Genomic DNA, 19,367 nt, shown 5'->3' with positions numbered 1-19,367 from the left:
TGATCAAAGAAGATTTCTATAAAGGGGAACTGCTGAAACATACCTGTCTTATGCAAAAGGAATGCAAGGTGGGGTATGGTTAAAGGTGACTATTGTACAGTTGAAGATGACTTAGCACAAAAACTATTTGTGATGACTTTCTTCTGTTTCTATTTGAGCAAGGGCTGCTGTGCAAGCAGAAATCCAACCCAATCAATTTTATTTGTCCTAGAAGTCAAGGGGCTATTCCATGATCTCATAACTCATCAGTGCTTGGGATTCAATGCAACAAGTTTTTCCATAGTAGGGATTAATTTGTTCAATCAGCCAGCATAAAATGACTGAAGTTATAACCAGATTCATTTTTCTTATATTATTTCCTGTGTTCCAATGTGTGTGTGTTGGGGGGGGGGGGGGCAGAATAAAGAACATGACTCTTTAGGCATTCAAAGTGACTAAGAGAAAACAAAGAGAATTCAGGATTATGTAATTCAAACATGTGTTTATATGCTAACATTTGAGCCATTCATAAATTAAGGATGATGTAGTTCACAGTTTAAAGGATACATTGGAATGAATCTTTTTTTACAGTGCAATGATAGTAAGCAAAGCAGTCTGTTCTTAAATGAAGGCAGTAGTGTGGGTTTGAAGCGGGAAGCTAAGTATTGCAATGCAATTTCAGAGAAAGCAAATGACAAAAAGTGGTTCAGTTAATTATGAAATTACCTTTGTAAGAAAGAATTCAAGTGATAGCAAAACCACCTTGCTTCCATTCCAAATCTCTCCTTTTATTTGTAAAGACTGGCATTACAATCAAAAAGGACTCAAAATGGAGTGATGTATACATCATTGGTATTTCATGATGCAACTGATGAGATCCCTGAATGGCTATTGCTTCAACTTTGATTTTAAAAATTGGCCTAAAAAAATTTAACTTCACTAATGATCACAAATGGTATATTCTTTAAAGAAAAAAAAAACAATAGGAAAAGAAAATATAAACCCAAACTACTGGCAAGTTCATAACATATACATATTTGGTTGGTTGTTGACACCAGTTCCAAATGTACAATAAAGCCCACAACACTTTATTACTATGAATATTATCGTGAATGAGTTCTCATGTTGGATCAACTTGCTTCAGAAGGTTGCTTTTTTTGTTTAAACTTGCATAATAAACATGCAATGAAAGGATTTTTACCATTTTTTCTGCAGTCTTTTTGTTTTCATACAAAGATTTCATAAAGTTGCAGTGTTGCATCAGAGCATTACCAAAATAAGTGTAAGAGATATAGGAAGAAACCTGTGAATTTACTTTAATGAGAAAAAACTCTACTTTTTATCCTGAGACACGCCGTAGTCATAATAAAAAGGTGTGCACAGCCAAATCCTTCCCCAGCCCCTCCAGAAGACAAAATAAATATTAACTTGGAGGATAGAGAACAATTAACGAAAATATAAGATGTCATCATACACTCATCTTCTGCATAGCTCATCCTACATATAGTAAGGCACTATTTCCCCACAACTTAGTGTCCACAACAATCCTTTACAGCACTCTGTAAATTACAGAGTTCCTTCCAGGATGATGAAACAAATAGACTGAATGAATGTGGCTATCACATTACCTCACATGTTTTCCTAGTTAAGGGAATCATCAGGCAGTCTCAGAAAAAAAAAAAGCTGTCTCAAGTCTTTTCTGTGTGTGTGCAGCTGTGTTCGTGTTATGCATGTGGTTGTGTTGTGTGGGATTTTTTTTATTGTCTCAAAAGTTTTTAAAGTTTTCATTGTTCTCAAAGCAAACACAGAAGAAAAAAGGACAGCTGAGTCATCAAAAAAAAGCTTTGGTGCTCCAAATGGCACACTGCTTAATAGATCCAGGGAATCAGGTAGACATTCCCAAAGGAGTTAGGAGAGGTGTGGATGGTTTCTTAAGAGCCAGTTGTCATCTCTTTAGTTAAGCTGGTCTTCATACTGTTTTCGAAAGCAATCACCAGCAGGGAAAAATTCCCAGCATCGTTCTTGATACATTTTCCATACATAGGATTCCTACAAGAAACAGAAGAGAATATATTAGGGGAGCAGCTACAACATCTAAGACTTTGTTGGTCTGGAACATTTGGGCATTATTGACAATTTACAAAGCCTTCCTTTTGCACTAAAAATGTTTGTGCAAGAACAATTGGTACAGCTTACTTTTTATTTTATTTTTTTACAGAATATACATAGTTGCACTATTTAGTATGAATCACTGAATAAACACCACCAGCAAACCAAGCCTCATGACAGGGTGAAATATTTTTAGTTCTTAAAAAAATAATAATAATAAATAAATCTGTCATGTATGAAGGACTGTTAATATTTCCTCATTACCTAACTTTTTGCAGTTTCTTAAAAGCTCTATTCATGTGAAGACTAACTGAGATTCAGCTCTAGTTTATTTATTTATTTATTCAATTTATATCCCGCCCTCCCCACCGAGGCAGGCTCAGGGCGGCTTACAACATAAAAGTCAAACAATAAGGTTAATAAATATTAAAATGCATTGAATAATTTACAGCAGTTAAAACAAGAAACAAGAAAACGATCTAACAGTGTGGTGCTATTCTACAACCTTCCTTTGCAGTTTTTAGGTACCAGTCAGTTATATGCCAACCAGAAGAGGACTGTCTTACAGGCCTTGCGGAACTGCCAAGGTTCCGCAAGGCCCTCACCTCGTCCGGTAGCTGATTCCACCAGCAGCCCTATCCCTGGTTGACTTCAGATGGGCCTCCTTCAGCCCGGGGATTACTAGAAGATTTTGGGAACCAGATCTAAGCACTCTCTGGGGAACATGTGGGGAAAGACAGTCCCTAAGGTAGGTAGGTCCTAGGCCATATAGGGCTTTAAAGGTGATAACCAGCACCTTGTACTGAACTCGGTATATTATTGGCAGCCAGTGCAGTCCTCAGAGCCTAGAGACTTGAGGCTAGAGACTTGTTTTTTAAAATGAAAGCTGGGAATTCAGAGAACCTGCTTAAAATACCATTACAACAGTACAGCATTATATTACTATTTTAGATATTTTTTAAAAAATTAAGGGGAGCTCTGACACTACCAATAATTACACCACTGATGATAGCATTCTCTCTTGAAAATCCTCATTATTTAAGCCACATGTAGAAGATAATAAACTGACTTCACAACAATAAAAATGCACAGGGAAGGCAGAGGTGAGGAAGAACTGATTCCAATGCTTGTGGACACCCAAACTGATCCCAATGCTTGTGGGTCAACTCCCACAAAATCATAAGTAACTCCAGCATGCAGAAAAGATCACAGCTAAGATTATGTGGATGAGAATACGAGTCCAGATTTGCATGCAATTTTGCTATGCATATTTATGTGGGTCGGCCTGGCTGGATCATGTCAGTGAAGAACAAAAAGTGTCAAATCATGTCTCGTGTTTCCATAGGTTAAGGTAACAAAAGGTAAGGCAGGATGCCAGAGCAGAGACAGTAGATATGAAAATGGAAGTTCTCAGAAACTATTAAATGAAGCTTCAACTAGAGATCCAAAGTAACAAAATATCATTTTTACATATTTTCACATTTTTGTCAGAAGCACCCTACATGTGTTATTCAAAATGACATTTACTTACCTGTCCAGTGTGCTCTGTTTCATCTTTATTAATGAGATACATCAGGAAAAACCTAAGATTAAAAAAAAATCCAATAATAAAGTATATACCTTGCAGTCATGATACATACAGAACAAATATTAACAGAGATGGTACTTTTTATCATACATATAAAACTGGCTAAAAGACGATGCTGTTAAAGTGATGCACACATTATGTCAACAAATTTGGAAAACGCAACAGTGGCCACAAGATTGGAAAAGGACAGTTTATATTCCAATCCCAAAGAAAGGTAATGCCAAAGAATGTTCAAACTATTGCACCATTGCACTCATTTCACATGCCAGTAAGATCATGTAAGCTAGGCTTCAGTAGATCGGGAACTACCAGAAGTTCAAGCAGGGTTTTGGAGAGGTAAAGGAACTAGAGATCAAATTGCCAACATTCACTGGATTATGGAGAAAGCACGGGAGTATCAGAAAAATGTCTATTTCTGCTTCATTGACTATGCTAAAGCCTTTGATTGTGTGGATCACAACAAACTGTGGCAAGTCCTTAAAGAGATGGGAGTACCAGACCACCTCATATGTCTCCTGAGAAACCTGTATAAGGGTCAAGAAGCAATGGTCAGAATGGGATATGGAACAACTGATTGGTTTAGAATAGGAAAAGGAGTTCGACAAGGATGTATATTGTCACCCTGCTTATTTAATTTATATGCAGAGCACATCATGCAGAATGCTGGCCTGGATGAAGCACAAACTGGAATTAAGATTGCTGGGAAAAACATCAACAACCTCAGATATGCAGCTGATACCACTCTAACGGCAGAAAATAAGGAGGACCTAAAGAACCTCTTGTTGAGGGTGAAAGAGGAGAGCACAAAAGTAGGCTTGAAACTCAACATCAAAAAAACTAAGATCATGGCATCCGGCCCCATCACACCTTGGCAAATAGAAGAGGAAGACATGGAAGTAGTGACAGACTTCACATTTCTGGGATCCAAGATCACTGCAGATGATGACTGTAGCCATGAAATTAAAAGACGTTTGCTCCTTGGGAGGACAGCTATGGCGAACCTGGGCAGTATAATAAAAAGTAGAGACATCACCCTGCCAACAAAAGTCCATATAGTCAAAGTGATGGTATTCCCAGTAGTAATGTACGGCTGTGAGAGCTGGACCATAAGGAAGGCCGAGCGCAGAAGAATAGATGCATTTGAGCTGTGGTGCTGGAGAAGGATATTGAGAGTCCCTTGGACTGCAAGAAGATCAAATCAGTCAGTCCTAAGGGAAATCAACCCAGACTGTTCCTTGGAAGGACAGATGCTGAAGCTGAAGCTCAAATACTTTGGCCACCAAATGAGAAGGGAGCACTCACTGGAGAAGATCCTGATGCTGGGAAAGACAGAAGGCAAAAGAAGAAGGGGACGGCAAAAGAAGAGATGGCTGGACAGCGTTACTGATGTAACTAACACGAATTTGAGCAGACTTTGGAGGATGGTGGAAGACAGGAGGGCCTGGCATGACTTTGTCCATGGGTTGGACTTGACTGTGCGACTGAACAACAAAAGAGACCCAGGTATTAAAAATAGAAGAAACTTCTAAAAGTAAACATGGTAAAGTATGACAACTTTTCCAGCACAATCCTGAAGAGAAGGTTGCAAAAGCACACAGAGAGCCAATAAAGCATTACATCAGCATGGCAAGGGTTTCAAGCAAGTTGCTGCACCTGCAGGAAAAGGGATGGACCCAGGCACATGGTAGGAATTAACCAGTTCTCTAAGCTACCTAGCCCAGGAAGTCCTCTCAAACCATGTCATAGCCAGTAGGTGCCTGTACAGTGGAAAATACCCTCCATGCACATAAGCCCTGGTGAAGTAGGATGCTGACTGCAGCCTCAGCCAATCATCCCCCTCCCCAGCAGTGACCAAACATCCCTCCTCTGTACCCTCATGGCATTTTTAAATAGCCCAAATCTTCTCTAAAATGGCTGCAGGTTGGAAAGGAGGATTATAATTTCCTGGAAACACTGCTGCCTGGGGCAGGGGAAACCCTGTGTGGAGGCTTTTCTCTATCTTTTTTTTGATTGTAAACCACAGTGCAACCTTATTTTTGAGTCTGCATGACCCTTGACAATATCTTGTGTTACAATGAAGGGTTCTGCTTCAAAATATTAGCTTTGTAAATCCCCTAATGATGCTATGTGTTTGGGGGTATTAAAGTACTTACAGATAGTTAGCTAAGTTGTGCTCCTGTAGAGTATGTGTTTCAAAGCCATGGGGCACTGTGTCAAAGTAATCATTACCTATCCCACAGATGAAGCATTTGGTCTAAAAAAATAAAGATACATACATATTAATATATTTTGTACCAATACATTTATGGCCTTATTTTCAGTGACTGCATCAGGTCTCAAGTACTTGAATAAAAGTAACAGTAATCATACCATCTCCTTTCTGTGTGCTCAGGTGTTTTGGTTCTGGTAAATACATGTGAATAAAGGCAGAGCAAGAACAGTGTGCGGGCTAAGTCATGTAGACAGATTAAAGCCAGACTTTTTTTTTTTGTATGGAATATGACAGGCATCCTTTACCCTTCCAACTGTGATCCTATAAAAGGCTATTTATTTCCTACCATTTATTTTCTAATATGCAAGCTAATCAATATTTTTTACAAAAAATATAGGGGTTGTAAGAACATAAGATAAACCATGTTGGATCAGGCCAATAGCCCATCCAGTCCAACATTCTGTCACACAGTGGCCAAAAATCAGGTGCCATTCAACAGCAGGGCCAGACTCCAGAAGCTCTCCCACTGTGGACCAAGAATATGGAACATCACTTCCCCAGACACATATACCTTATGGCTAATAGCTATTGATGTACCTCTGCTCCATATGTATCTAAGCCCCTCTTGAAGCTGCCTATGCTTGTAGATGATACCACTTCCTGTGGCAGTAAAACCCATGTGTCATGTCACTTCTCAGTTCTTGTTTCTTCAAACTAAACAGTCCTAACCTCTATAATCTTTCTTCATAGGGAAAAAATCCACCCTGGTTCTCACTACCCTGAACAACTTAGTGTCATCCACAAACTTAGCTACTTCACTGCTTACTCCCAACTCCAAATCATTAATGAACAAGTTAAAAAGTACCAGACTCACTAATGAGCCTGCAGTACTCCACTGCTTACCACCCTCCACTGTGAAAACCGTCCATTCATACTCACTCTGTTTCCTGTTATTTAACCAGTTTTTAATCCACAACAGGACTTGTCTCCTTATCCCATGCATGCTGAATTTAGTTAGGAGCCTTTGATGAGGAAATTTATCAAAAGCTTTCTAGAAGTCTAGGTAAACATCTATCTCGTTCAGAGAACTCTAACAGGTTAGCAAGACAAGATCTTCCCTTATAGAATCCATTCTGATTCTTCCTCAATAGCTTTTGCTCAACAATGTGCCTATTAATTCTATTTTTAATGTTGTAAATGAGATACAGATTGTTTTTACCTCCATGTCTTCTTTAACTTGTTCTTGCTGATCTCTTAATTCTCCAAAAGCATCAATAATTAAACCTGGTTTTAAAAGAAAGTAATACTTCAACATCTAAGCATGGAAGGAGGGCAGAGCATTGCTAATGTAGAACCCTAAAACTGTAATGTTAGACCAGAAGATTATTGTAGCTTGACAAACAACATCATGAATTATAAAACAAGTTCTTCATTTATTTGAGTTTTAATTAGGTATTCTGCAACAAGAAAAAGTATGCTATTGCCATAGAAATTTTAAAATTGTTTCACTGTTTTAGAGGCAAAGATTATTGCTATGTGTAAACTGCTATCATAATGGCATTTTCTGCAGTAACAGAAGGGGGGCACTGATACAGAATCCAGTAAAAGAAGGGGGGAAGAGGTGCCATGGGGAAATATATACTTTATTTATATCTGCAGATAAAAATTTCACACACTGCTTTATCTATAGATATAAATTTCACAAACACACATTTCACACACTGCTTTATCAGCTATAGGGATGGGCACAAACCAAGCCACGAAGCAAAATTCATCACAAATTTTCCCATTTTTGGTTCAGGAACAGAAGATCACAATGGCTCTACTGTAACAAACTTCCACAAACATTTGGAACAGTTCAAGTGGCTTGTGGTGGTTCTACAGATGGAGCAGAAAGAAGGGTTTAAAGGGATTCCAAACCCCTTTAAACTCCTGCTTTCTGTTTCCCATGAAAGCCACAAAAACAGCTGAGTGGTGGGGAATGCCTCCCTGCCACTTAATTGTTTTTCAGGCTGTCTTCTACAGTCCTGTTAAACTGTTACGGGACAGTACAGGACAGCCTGAAACAGCTGTGTGGAAGGGAGAGCCTCTCTGTCATAAGAACATAAGAGAAGCCATGTTGGATCAGGCCAATGGCCCATCCAGTCCAACACTCTCTGTCACACTGTGGCCCAAAAAAAATTATATACATACACACACACACACTGTGGCTAATAGCCACTGATGGACCTCTGCTCCATATTTTTATCCAATCCCGTCTTGAAGCTGGCTATGCTTGTAGCCGCCACCACCTCCTGTGGCAGTGAATTCCACATGTTAATCACCCTTTGGGTGAAGAAGTAATTCCTTTTATCCGTTTTAACCTGACTGCTCAGCAATTTCATTGAATGCCCACGAGTTCTTGTATTGTGAGAAAGGGAGAAAAGGACCTCTTTCTCTACTTTCTCCATCCCATGCATAATCTTGTAAACCTCTATCATGTTACCCCACAGTTGACGTTTCTCCAAGCTGAAGAGCCCCAAGCGTTTCAACCTTTCTTCATAGGGAAAGTGTTCCAACATTCTAGTTGCCCTTTTCTGCACTTTCTCCAATGCTATAATATCCTTTTTGAGGTGCGACGACCAGAACTGCACACAGTATTCCAAATGAGACCGCACCATTGATTTATACAGGGGCATTATGATACTGTCTGATGTGTTATCAATTCCCTTCGTAATAATTCCCAGCATGGCATTGGCCTTTTTTATTGCAATCGCACACTGTCTTGACATTTTCAGTGAGTTATCTACCATGACCCCAAGATCTCTCTCTTGGTCAGTCTCTGCCAGTTCACACCCCATCAACTTGTATTTGTAGCTGAGATTCTTGGCCCTAATGTGCATTACTTTGCACTTGGCCACATTAAACCTCATCTGCCATGTTGACGCCCACTCACCCAGCCTCAACAGATCCCTTTGGAGTGCCTCACAATCCTCTCTGGTTCTCACCACCCTGAACAATTTAGTGTCATCTACAAACTTGGCCGGTTCACTGCTCACTCCCAACTCCAAATCATTTATGAACAAATAAAAGAGCATGGGACCCAGTATTGAGCCCTGCGGCATCCCACTGCTTACCGTCCTCCACTGCGAAGACTGCCCATTTATACTCACTCTCTGCTTCCTATTAATCAGCCAGTTTTTTATTCCATGACTCTCGAGCTTTCTAAGGAGCCTTTGATGAGGAACTTTATCAAAAGCTTTCTGGAAGTCAAGGTAAACAACATCTATTGGGTCTCCTTTGTCCACATGTTTGTTCACCCCCTCAAAAAATGTAACAGGTTAGTGAGGCAAGATCTTCTCTTACAGAACCCATGCTGAGTTTTCTTCAATAACCCGTGTTCCTCAATGTGCCTACTCATTCTGTCCTTGAAAATGGTTTCGACCAACTTTCCAGGTATTGAAGTCAGATTGACTGGCCTGTAATTTCCCGGATCTCCTTTGGAACCCTTTTTAAAGATGGGGGTGACATTTACTACCTTCCAGTCCTCAGGAACAGAGGCAGATTTCAATGAAAGATTACATATTTTTGTCAGAAGATCCACAAGTTCAACTTTGAGTTCTTTCAGAACTCTTGGATGTATGCCATCCGGACCTGGTGACTTATTAGTTTTTAATTCGTCAATCAGTTGTAGGACCTCCTCTCTTGTCACCTCAATCTGACTCAGGCCTTTCAACACTCCTTCCAAAATTAGTGGTTCTGGAGCGGGCACAAACTTCTTATCTTCCACAGTGAAGACGGAGGCAAAAAATGCATTCAGCTTCTCAGCCATTTCCCTATCCTCCTTCAGTAATCCTTTTACCCCTTCGTCATCCAAGGGCCCCGCTGCCTCCCTGGCTGGTTTCTTGCTTCTAATATATTTGAAGAAATTTTTATTGTTGGTCTTTTATGTTTTTTGCAATATGCTCCTCAAAGTCCGTTTTTGCCTGCCTGATCACAGTCTTGCATTTGATTTGGCACAGCCTGTGTTCCCTTTTATTAATCTCACTTGGACTAGCTTTCCACCGCTTAAAGGAGTCCTTCTTACCTTTTACAGCTTCCATTACTTTGTTTGTTAACCATGCAGGCCTTTTCTTATACCTGTTTGTGCCTTTCCTAACTTGTGGTATATATTTTATCTGAGCTTCTAGGATTGTAGTTTTAAATAGCCTCCAAGCTTCCCGAAGGGTTTCAACCATATTTACCTTTCCTTTCAGTTTCCTCTTCACATGTCTCCTCATCTCAGAGAATTTACCCCTTTTAAAGTTAAACGTGGTCGTGCTGGTCTTTTGGGGCAACTTTCTATTTATACAAATGGTGAAATCAATAACATTATGATTACTGCTCCAAAGCGGTGTGATCACTTTTACATCTCTCACCAAGTCTTGGGCATTACTTAGGACCAAATCCAGGATCGCCCCACCCTTGGTAGGTTCTGAGACCATCTGCTCCATAGCACAGTCATTGAGAGCATCAAGAAACTCAATCTCTTTCTCTCGACCAGAACACATACTGACCCAATCAATCTGCGGGCAGTTAAAATCACCTATTACAATACAGTTTTTACATTTAGCCACTATCTTTAATCCTTCCATCATATTATAATTATCCTCAATCTTTTGATTTGGTGGGCGATAACAAACTCCCATAGTTAAATTTCCTTTTGGGCCCTCTATTTCAATCCAAAGCATTTCTAGAAGGGGATCTAATTCTCTGACCTCAGTCTTACTGGATCGTATATTATCTCTGACATACAGAGCCACCCCATCTCCAACCCTTCCCTCCCTATTCTTCTGATATAACCTATACCCAGGAATCACCGTGTCCCACTGATTCTCCTCATTCCACCAAGTTTCTGAAATTCCCACAATGTCTATGTTTTCTCCCAACACTAAGCATTCCAATTCACCAATTTTACTTCAAACACTTCTAGCATTTGCATACAAACATCTATAATTTCCCAGGCAAGCTAGGCCCGCCGCCTTCCTCCTGCCACTTCGAGACTTTGGCAGACAGTCCATACTATTTGTCACCATCACAGTGGACAACTCTGATCCATTACCTGGTAGAAAAGTAACAGCTAACCCTTCATCTCTTTGAGATGAGTCCTCCCAAACCAGAGACATTTCATCTCCTGTCGGCTTTCCCCCAAGATTTAGTTTAAAAACTGCTCTGCCACCTTTTTGATTTAAGCGCCAGCAGCCTGGTTCCATCTGGGGACAAGTGGAGACCGTCTCTTTTGTACAGCTCCCGCTTGTTCCAGAAAGCATCCCAGTGCCTAACAAACTTAAACTCTTCCTCCTTACACCATCGTCTCATCCACACATTGAGACTTCTAATCTGTGCCTGTCTCTCCTGCCCTGCACGTGGAACAGGTAGCACTTCTGAGAAGGCTACCTTGGAGGTCCTGGCCTTAAGTCTCCCACCTAGCAGCCTAAATTTTTCCTCCAGGACCTCATGACTGCATTTCCCCACATCATTGGTGCCAACATGCACCACGACCACTGGTTCCTTCCCAGCACTGTCTATCAGCCTATCTACTACACGCATAATGTCCATTACCTTCGCACCAGGCAGGCAAGTCACCATACGGTCAGTACACGGTTTTGCCACCCAGTTGTCTACTTGCCTAAGGATCGAATCACCAACTACCAAGCCCCCCCCTCTCTCCCTGCCCAGGGATGTTTCCTTGGCGTGAAAGGATTCCTGCTCACCAACTGAAGAAGAGGTCCCTTCTGAGGGCGCATTCCCCTTATCCTCAGCACGGTGCCCTGTTTACTCTCGACCCTCACGCTGCCTGGCAGCAACGGGGCTGCCACATTCAGAGCGGGGCTCATCTAATACATCCCCGAGAGTCTTCCTCAAGTACCTAACTGACCGTCTCTGCTTCTCCAGGGCAGTCACCTCGACCTCAAGGGTACAAACTCGTTCCCTGAGGACCAGGAGCTCCTTGCATCGAGCACACACCCAAGACTTCTGTCCTGTGGGCAGATATTCATACATGTGACACTCAGTGCAAAACACTGGAAAGCCCCCACCCCCCTGCTGGCATTCTACCTTCATGATAGCTTTTTCTTTTAAAATATACAGTCCTCTTTAAATCCTGTTTGTTTAAGTGGCTCCCCTTCTGGAGGGTCAACTTACCTTATTGGGAAAACAAGGAAATTAGGGATCTGGGTTCCTGGTCCTTACAGAGCCCCCAGGCTAAGAGCCACAGGCCAAGAGCCCTTTGGCTCTCGCAAAAGTCTCGCGCCTTTGGCAAGGCACAGCTTAAAATGCAAAGAGGATAGGGAGCACAGCCACTCCTAAACAATCAGCACCAATCACTTTCAATCACCTTCACCTTCAGCCAACTCAACCAAACAAACAGCAGTTCCCCAGCTACCACAACTCAGCCATCTCAGCTTATCTTAGAGCTGCTCTGCTGTCTCTCAGACCTCTCTGAGATGTCCATGCAGCTGTTTTTCCCTTTCAGAATCCCTTACAGAAAGTTTAAAGGGACTGGTCAAAATGGCTGATCTGTTTTTCAGGCTTTCTGCAAACCCCGTTGAAAGGTACTGTGGTCAATTTCAACACGATTTACAGGGCCATGTACCACAAACCAGTTCACTTTCTGAATGAGCTTCCCAATTCAGCGCTGGTTCATAGTTCAGTCAAGAACCACAAACTGAACTGAACTGCATTTTCCCAGCTTGTGCCCATCCCTAATCAGCTATGCTTTGGGGCTGTTCAAAAAGTGACAATTCGTCATGATAGGGTGCTACTGAGAAAAAGAGGAAGAATACATCCTCAGACTAAAAACTATAGTTCCACATTAAATAACAGCCTAGATTTTTTGTATCCTGTCTGGCTATAGGCCTGCCTTGTGAAGAGAACCCTAAATACAGCTCTTATGTTAAAAGTTTTTGCTGTCATTCTCATGTCGAAAATTTCTTATATAAGACTATTTTAAAAAAAAATCTTGCTATTATCACATCTTTTTACATTTGTTTTTAACAGGATCCCCTGATGAAGCAGTGTGCAAAAGGCATAGGGATCTATAGGTATAAGTATGTATTTCCTCATATTCTGCAGTAAACATGCATAACATGGATATTATATGAACATACTTATACACTTATGTACACATATCTGGGGAATCCACTTGAGTCTAAAGCTATGCAAAAAGGTCCAGTGTTACTCCAGTGTGCATGCAGAAGCTTCCCAAGCATAAATATGTAAAACAGGAGGAGAGAGATAACAGTGTGCTGACTTTAAATACTCTTCTTCACCATAAGACATCATAAGGCACATGCAATGCAGATGTTCATGTCAAAATATGTTTTGCAGGAAAAAATCCAGAGCTACATCCTTTTCAAGATTCCTGTTCTCATTATGTTTATATATTAGTAATGTAATCCTCTTAATAGAGCTCCACACAAGTAATGGACATGGTTTGAAAAAAGGTAAAGGAGAAAAAAATATGAGAGTCAAGATTGTAAAAACAACCTGCTTTTATAGAAATCCAGTCTGAATTGACTGAAATTAATGAAGCAACACTGCTGCCAAGCAGATGTGAATTACACAAGAGGGTGAATCCCAGTTTATAATAATTTGGTCCAAAATTAGGTATCAACTGGCATTGAATATATTTCTGGAAAATTTACCTACATTTTAATAAAGCCATTTCAGAGTACATGTTTCTCTGGATTCAGATGCAGAGCTCAAGATCTAATAAGATTTTGCAAAAGAAAGAGTAAAGCCTGAGCTCTCATGTGAATCTGAAGGATAGATAAGGAACAGAAATGCTATTTTAGGTAAGGTCTGGGCAAGTCAAATAGAATGTTACAGTTACCTGTTTCCATACCACATTATGCATCATAGCTCTTGAAGGAAGTGGGGCTATCATTTTCACTGTAGACCAAGAAGGACTTTTGGGGGAGGGAAAAAACATTCACCAAATACTGGAGGCTCTAAGTTGACTATTTGCCATGGAGCTCAGCAATTCAATTTTCACCCCATATCCCCCCCCACCACACACACACACATTTCTGGCACCAGGTATGCTGGCAGCCCTAGCTGAGAGGACCTCCTGGCACATCCAAAATGAGGGACATAGCCTTACCATTCCTTGTAAGGGGACAGGTTAAATATGACTTTTAAAAAAACATTCCCAAAGATTGCCCACTCTGGCTAATAATACAAATAATCTAATAATCCAACTCAGAGTGTTTGCTAGTTACCATTATTTTAATATTTATTTGTTTTATTTTTGTTCATTTGTATCCCACCCTTTTCCACAAGTGGGCTCAGAGCGGATAACAACAAAAGTTTAAAAAATTAAAAACAACAAGCTGAAACCAGAGGATACAATAAAACAAACAACACATATGTCACAGGCACTGTAGCTCTAGATTTAGGAGCACAAATTGCAGGGACAGGGAATGGACCATGGACTCCATGCCCTGAATTCTTAATTCCCAGAGATTTGTGGCAAACTATTGTTGGAAACAGAGTACTAGGCAATTATTTTTCACAGTTCTGTTTTTATAGTTTATTGTTATTATTAGGCACTTAATACAGTAGAAAGCTGACTGTATTTTTTAAAGTAATTATATCTGAGGCTTTCCCCACTCAAGTTCTGTAGGGTTGCCAGTCCCTAGTTGGGGGCCGGTCCCTGGTTTAGAGCCTCTCCACCCAGTTCAGGGTTATCAGAAACCAGGGGAAATTCCCCCCCCCACCACCACCACCAAAGGCAAGAAACTGAAAATAAATGTAATGTGCCTATGTCACCTGGAAGTGAAGTAGGTACATCACAATTATTTTCTGCTTCTTCTTCCTTCCCTCCTGGTAAGTGCATGCCCCATCTCTCACCCACTCAGCTGAGGGACCTGGCAACCCTATCTGTCAGTTAGCCCTCAGCCATCCTTGCTGGGTGTCCCAAGGCCTAAAAATGAGAAGAGAAGGAGTGTTACTTCTCCTGATTCCTTTTCTTGTCCAAGACAGCTGCTTTTCTCAAACCCAGACATGTGCCCTTTCTTCCTCCTTGGCCTCTTACATGAGCCCTTTTAAAAAGAGGTTGTTTAGCCCCATCTTTCACTACCAACTGCTAATCCCCACCTCCCCAGCCACACATGGCCTATTTCTGGGGTTGTGAATGCCATCTTTCCCTCCTCCTCCAGCCATCCCTGGCTGAGATAGGCCACAAGTCACCTGGGCTTGCCCATATTTTCCCCAGGCCCTTCCTTTCCCCAGGCCTCAGTGCCTGGGCAGCTGCTGCTGTGCCCAGGTGGGGCTCAATGACTTTTCCTGGCCCTCCCACAGCCTCCTTTGTGGCTGCTGGTGTGACACCTTGGTAGGGCTGCCCTGAGTCTGGACCCCAGCCAGTGCTGACTGTGGAGGCAAGCTTGCTGATGGGTGGCAGCTTGGAATGTGGCCCTTTCTCCAGACTACACAAGTTCTCCTCTATACAGTACCATTCTGTCAGAATTCAACAGAGGAAAAAGTGGCTTGGATGATTATAAATAAAAACATATGCCTGCCAAAATTATGAATTCATACCTTGTATGATAGCTAGCAAAATAACAATTACAAAGAAGAAAAAAGTAATATCAAAGATGATCCGATAAATTTCATATTCATCTCCTGCTGGATCTTCAATTTCATCACCAATTCCTCCACCAGCACGTACTCCCACATACATATGAAACATGTAGCACTACAAGCACATGAAAAGAGATAACATTGTTAAAAAAACCTCACATTTTACAGAACTCGGTGCCACTGTTATATGCATTTATTTGTTTTACTGTAGGCCGTACAAGTTCCAAGTTAGGAATAAAGGAAGAGTCCTTCTCTCCTGGTGTCAGAACATTGCTTGACCTCTTGAACACATCAGTGAATGGTAGCCAGCACAGCAGAACAGTGTTTCTGCCTGAGGGGCTTTGACTCTTGTTCCATGAATGATTCATTGTCTTAATCTGATAAAACTCTTCTTTAGTTCTTAAAAGTTTCTAACTGCAGTAAATTGCTATAGTTGGGAAAGAGATTGAACAGAAATGGAAACTGCATGTGCAGCACCTACTTGTTCACCCACCTAAAAATAGATACATGTGACAGAGTATGAATGGGTTGTCATTTTGATGTACCATTTTCTAACAGTATATCAGGTATTGTATTGCACATATCTCAAATTGTATTTAAAAAATCGCTAGATACAATGAACTGTAAGCTGAAGGCATTCACAGATACAGAGAGCCGCATGAACAAAACATCATGTGGAACAGAGTTCTGAAGGGTAACCAAGACCACACTTTCTCTCTCACACACAGAGATTAAAAACTTGCTCTGTTGTTGTACTTCCTCTGCTAATGATGGGTGGTGGGAGTATTTTTTCTAGATTACTTTCCTGCCCACATAAAATATTACCACAGCTTTCCTGTACCTTATTTTAAGGCTAACCAAATACGGCAAAGCTGTTGTAGTATCTCCTTTCAGACATCTCTAACACTGGTATCTACAGAACATCTAATTCCCAAAAGCCTTAATATGTCTTCACTAGTCCATAAAAGCAGAACTTCAAGCTGTTTGAAACTACTTTAATTTTTAATAAAACATACTAATTATATGAATGAGATATATATTAACAAAATAGGAAAAGAGGAATAAAATTCATATAGAATTTACCGTTAGCATATCATCACATTTCATATCTGGCATGTCTCCATCTTCACTTTTATTGTAGAACTTGCGGAAAAAATTGAATGCAACTACAGTGTATAGGTAAACTACAACTGCCAACAATCCCACTGTTAGCACAAGCTAGAAAAAAAGGAAAAAAATGTAATAGGCTATGTGAATTCAGAGTACAACAGTATGCTTGGACAGGGAAATAAACTGTTCTAATGAAGCATTGTAAATTAAACATAAATAGTGGCTTGTCTCTTTAGCATTGAAATGGTTGTCAAGAAAATAGGGGAAGATCCAGCAGTTCATACAGTTCTCTCCTATAGACACAGGAATCTTACTGAATTGCAGCAATACTGTTCAAAATTTCAAGAATGTGTGGCCTGACAAGAAACAGATCTTATATTCTCTCATTTTCTCTTTTTTTTTAAGAAAAAAAAAACTGTCTAGAAGAATATGCCATAATTCATTTCAAAAAAATTAATGGCTTTAATTAAAGGATTATTAAATACTAACGGTTTTAATTAAAGGATTTAATTAAAGGGGGGGATGTAGTGCTCATTTGTGAGTCTTTTCTTTCAGGGCACTCCCTGCCTTGAACATTGCGGGCATTTAATGTGCTGGATTGGTATGGGAAGCCAAGGTGAGTTTGGCTATCTGGGTGGTGTACCAGGCACCTACTGCGCCCCCAGAGAGTCTGCCTGCCGTGCTGGATGCGGTGTCGACCTGGATTAAGAGCCTGGCGGGTTTCAATGTTCATATTGACAATGCAGCATCTTTGCAGGCCCAGGACTTGGTGTCATCCATGGAGGCACTAGGACTCAGCCAGATTGTTTCGGCTCCCACCCACCAGGCCAGCCATATGCTCGATTTGGTCTTTGGGGCTGGGATAACACCAGATCTGACAGCTGTTCCACAGTCAGACCACTATGCCCTGAAAGTCCGACTGGACCTGCAGCCCTCTTCCTGTGTAGGCGGTGAGCAGATTTATACTCGCCCGCAGAGCCAACTGGGCCCTGAGCGGCTTTGGGAAACTCTGCAGGATCCGATGCCCCCTGGCGGATCACTAGATGAGTTAGTGGAGGATTGGTATTCTTGACTCTCTGCAGCCATGGATGATATCACACCCCGGTGCCCTCTTTGCTGCCGCACCAAAGCAGCTCCTTAGAAGGCACCTGGATCAAGGGGTGTCAGTGCTGCTATTGCTTTTAGATCTTTCAGCATTGTTTGACACAGTCGATTACAATCGAATGACCCACTGCCTTGCCAACACTGGAGTTCAGTGGATAGCCTTAGAGTGGTTTTCCTCCTTCCTCCATGGTCGGGGACAAAGGGTGGCGATTGGCGAAAAGACCTCCCTATGTTATCCACTAAAATGTGGCGTACCGCAGGAAGCTATTCTCTCACCAATGATGTTTAACATCTACATGTGCCCCCTTGTCCAGGTTGCCAGAGGTTTTGGGCTGGGTTGTCACCAGTACGGAGATGACAACCAGCTCTATCTGATGATAGATGGCCATGCAGACTCTGCCCCAGACCATCTGACCAGGGCACTGGAAGCAGTGGCTGGTTGGTTACAGTTGAGCCGGCTGAAGCTTAATCCAACTAAGACTGGAGAGCCCTCTCCAGCCCCACCCAACTCACAGGGTGTCTGTTGTTGGGGAGGGAGGTAAAGGAGATTGTAAGCCGCTCTGAGACTCTTCGGAGTGGAGGGCAGGATATAAATCCAATATCTTCTTCTTTGTACATGAGTTGCGAGGGGCTAAGATCAGGCATCCAACTCCTCACCCTGAATGGTGCATCTCTTGTGCCAGCACAGAAGGTAAGGAGTTTGGGTGTGATACTGGATACCACCCTTTCTATGGAGGCCCAGGTCACAGCTGTTGCATGATCTGCCTTTTGCCATTTTCAGCAGGTCAAACAACTAGCGCCCTCTCTGAGTCCTTGGGACTTAGCTACAGTTATCCATGCAATAGTCACTTCCAGGTTGGACTGCTGTAACTCGCTCTATGCAGGCTTGCCCTTGAGATTGATCTGGAAACTCCAGCTGGTGCAGAATGCAGCAGCATGATTGCTGACTGAAATTGCCTTTACAGGCAAGCAGTCGGCTGATGCTGCGCAGTTTATACTGGCTACTAATTGAGTACTGGATCCGCTTCAAGGTTTTAGTATTGACGTTTAAAGCCTTGCACAGCCTCGGACCGGCATACCTATGGAACCGTCTCTCCCCATATGAGCCCAGAAGGCCATTACGATCGGCCAGTCACCATCTTCTGACCATCCCTGGCCCAAAGGCTTGCCTCGACCAGGGCCAGGGCTTTCTCAGCTCTGGCCCCAACCTGGTGGAATCAGCTCCCTATGGAGATTCGGGCCCTTCCAGATTTGTTACCATTTTGGAGGGCGTGTAAAATGGAGCTGTTCTGCCAGGCCTATGGTTGAGGCAAGCAGGCATCCTCATCTTAGTATACCATCTAACTGGCCTCCCAGCAATGATTGCCATCTTGACTGGGGCCGATACTGCTGACATCTTTGGGCAATTTAAATTGCCTACAATAATTATGCCATGTGCTCACACAAAATGGCCCCACTCAATGCACAGCAGCCAAGAAGGTCAGAGCACCTGCTCCAGCTGCAACGCCACTGAGGGTGTTCTCCGCAGCTGAGAACGAAACGTCTGGAAGGAAAACTTTCTCCAGTAGAACACGGCACTTGATCCCGAAAGATTCTACAAACCCTAATGATGTTACCAGCCGTGAAAACCTGAAATCTTGGATTGGGGTTAGTTGGCTCAGGGAC

At 41.8% G+C, this 19,367-nt stretch overlaps 1 protein-coding gene across 4 annotated transcripts in view; it reads right to left on the bottom strand.

The window, feature by feature from the left end:
• Positions 1–742: 742 nt before the first annotated feature.
• RYR2 (ryanodine receptor 2) overlaps positions 743–19,367 on the bottom strand; it is a 757,628-nt gene continuing 739,003 nt past the window's right edge. For all 4 annotated transcript variants that reach the window (XM_060243352.1, XM_060243324.1, XM_060243334.1 and 1 more), the window contains 6 exons: positions 16,572–16,706; positions 15,447–15,603; positions 7,108–7,172; positions 5,830–5,930; positions 3,620–3,671; positions 743–2,028 (listed from right to left, as the gene is read on the bottom strand). In XM_060243352.1, coding sequence (XP_060099335.1) covers positions 1,933–2,028; positions 3,620–3,671; positions 5,830–5,930; positions 7,108–7,172; positions 15,447–15,603; positions 16,572–16,706 — 606 coding nt within the window. In that variant the 3' untranslated portion in view covers positions 743–1,932. The remainder of the gene's footprint in view (positions 2,029–3,619; positions 3,672–5,829; positions 5,931–7,107; positions 7,173–15,446; positions 15,604–16,571; positions 16,707–19,367) is intronic.

The sequence above is a fragment of the Heteronotia binoei genome, chromosome 1, assembly GCF_032191835.1.
Source record: "Heteronotia binoei isolate CCM8104 ecotype False Entrance Well chromosome 1, APGP_CSIRO_Hbin_v1, whole genome shotgun sequence".
NCBI classification, from domain to species: domain Eukaryota; kingdom Metazoa; phylum Chordata; class Lepidosauria; order Squamata; family Gekkonidae; genus Heteronotia; species Heteronotia binoei.
The sequence above is the reverse complement of the archived record's forward strand: the minus strand, read 5'-3'. Positions and strand labels throughout refer to the sequence as shown.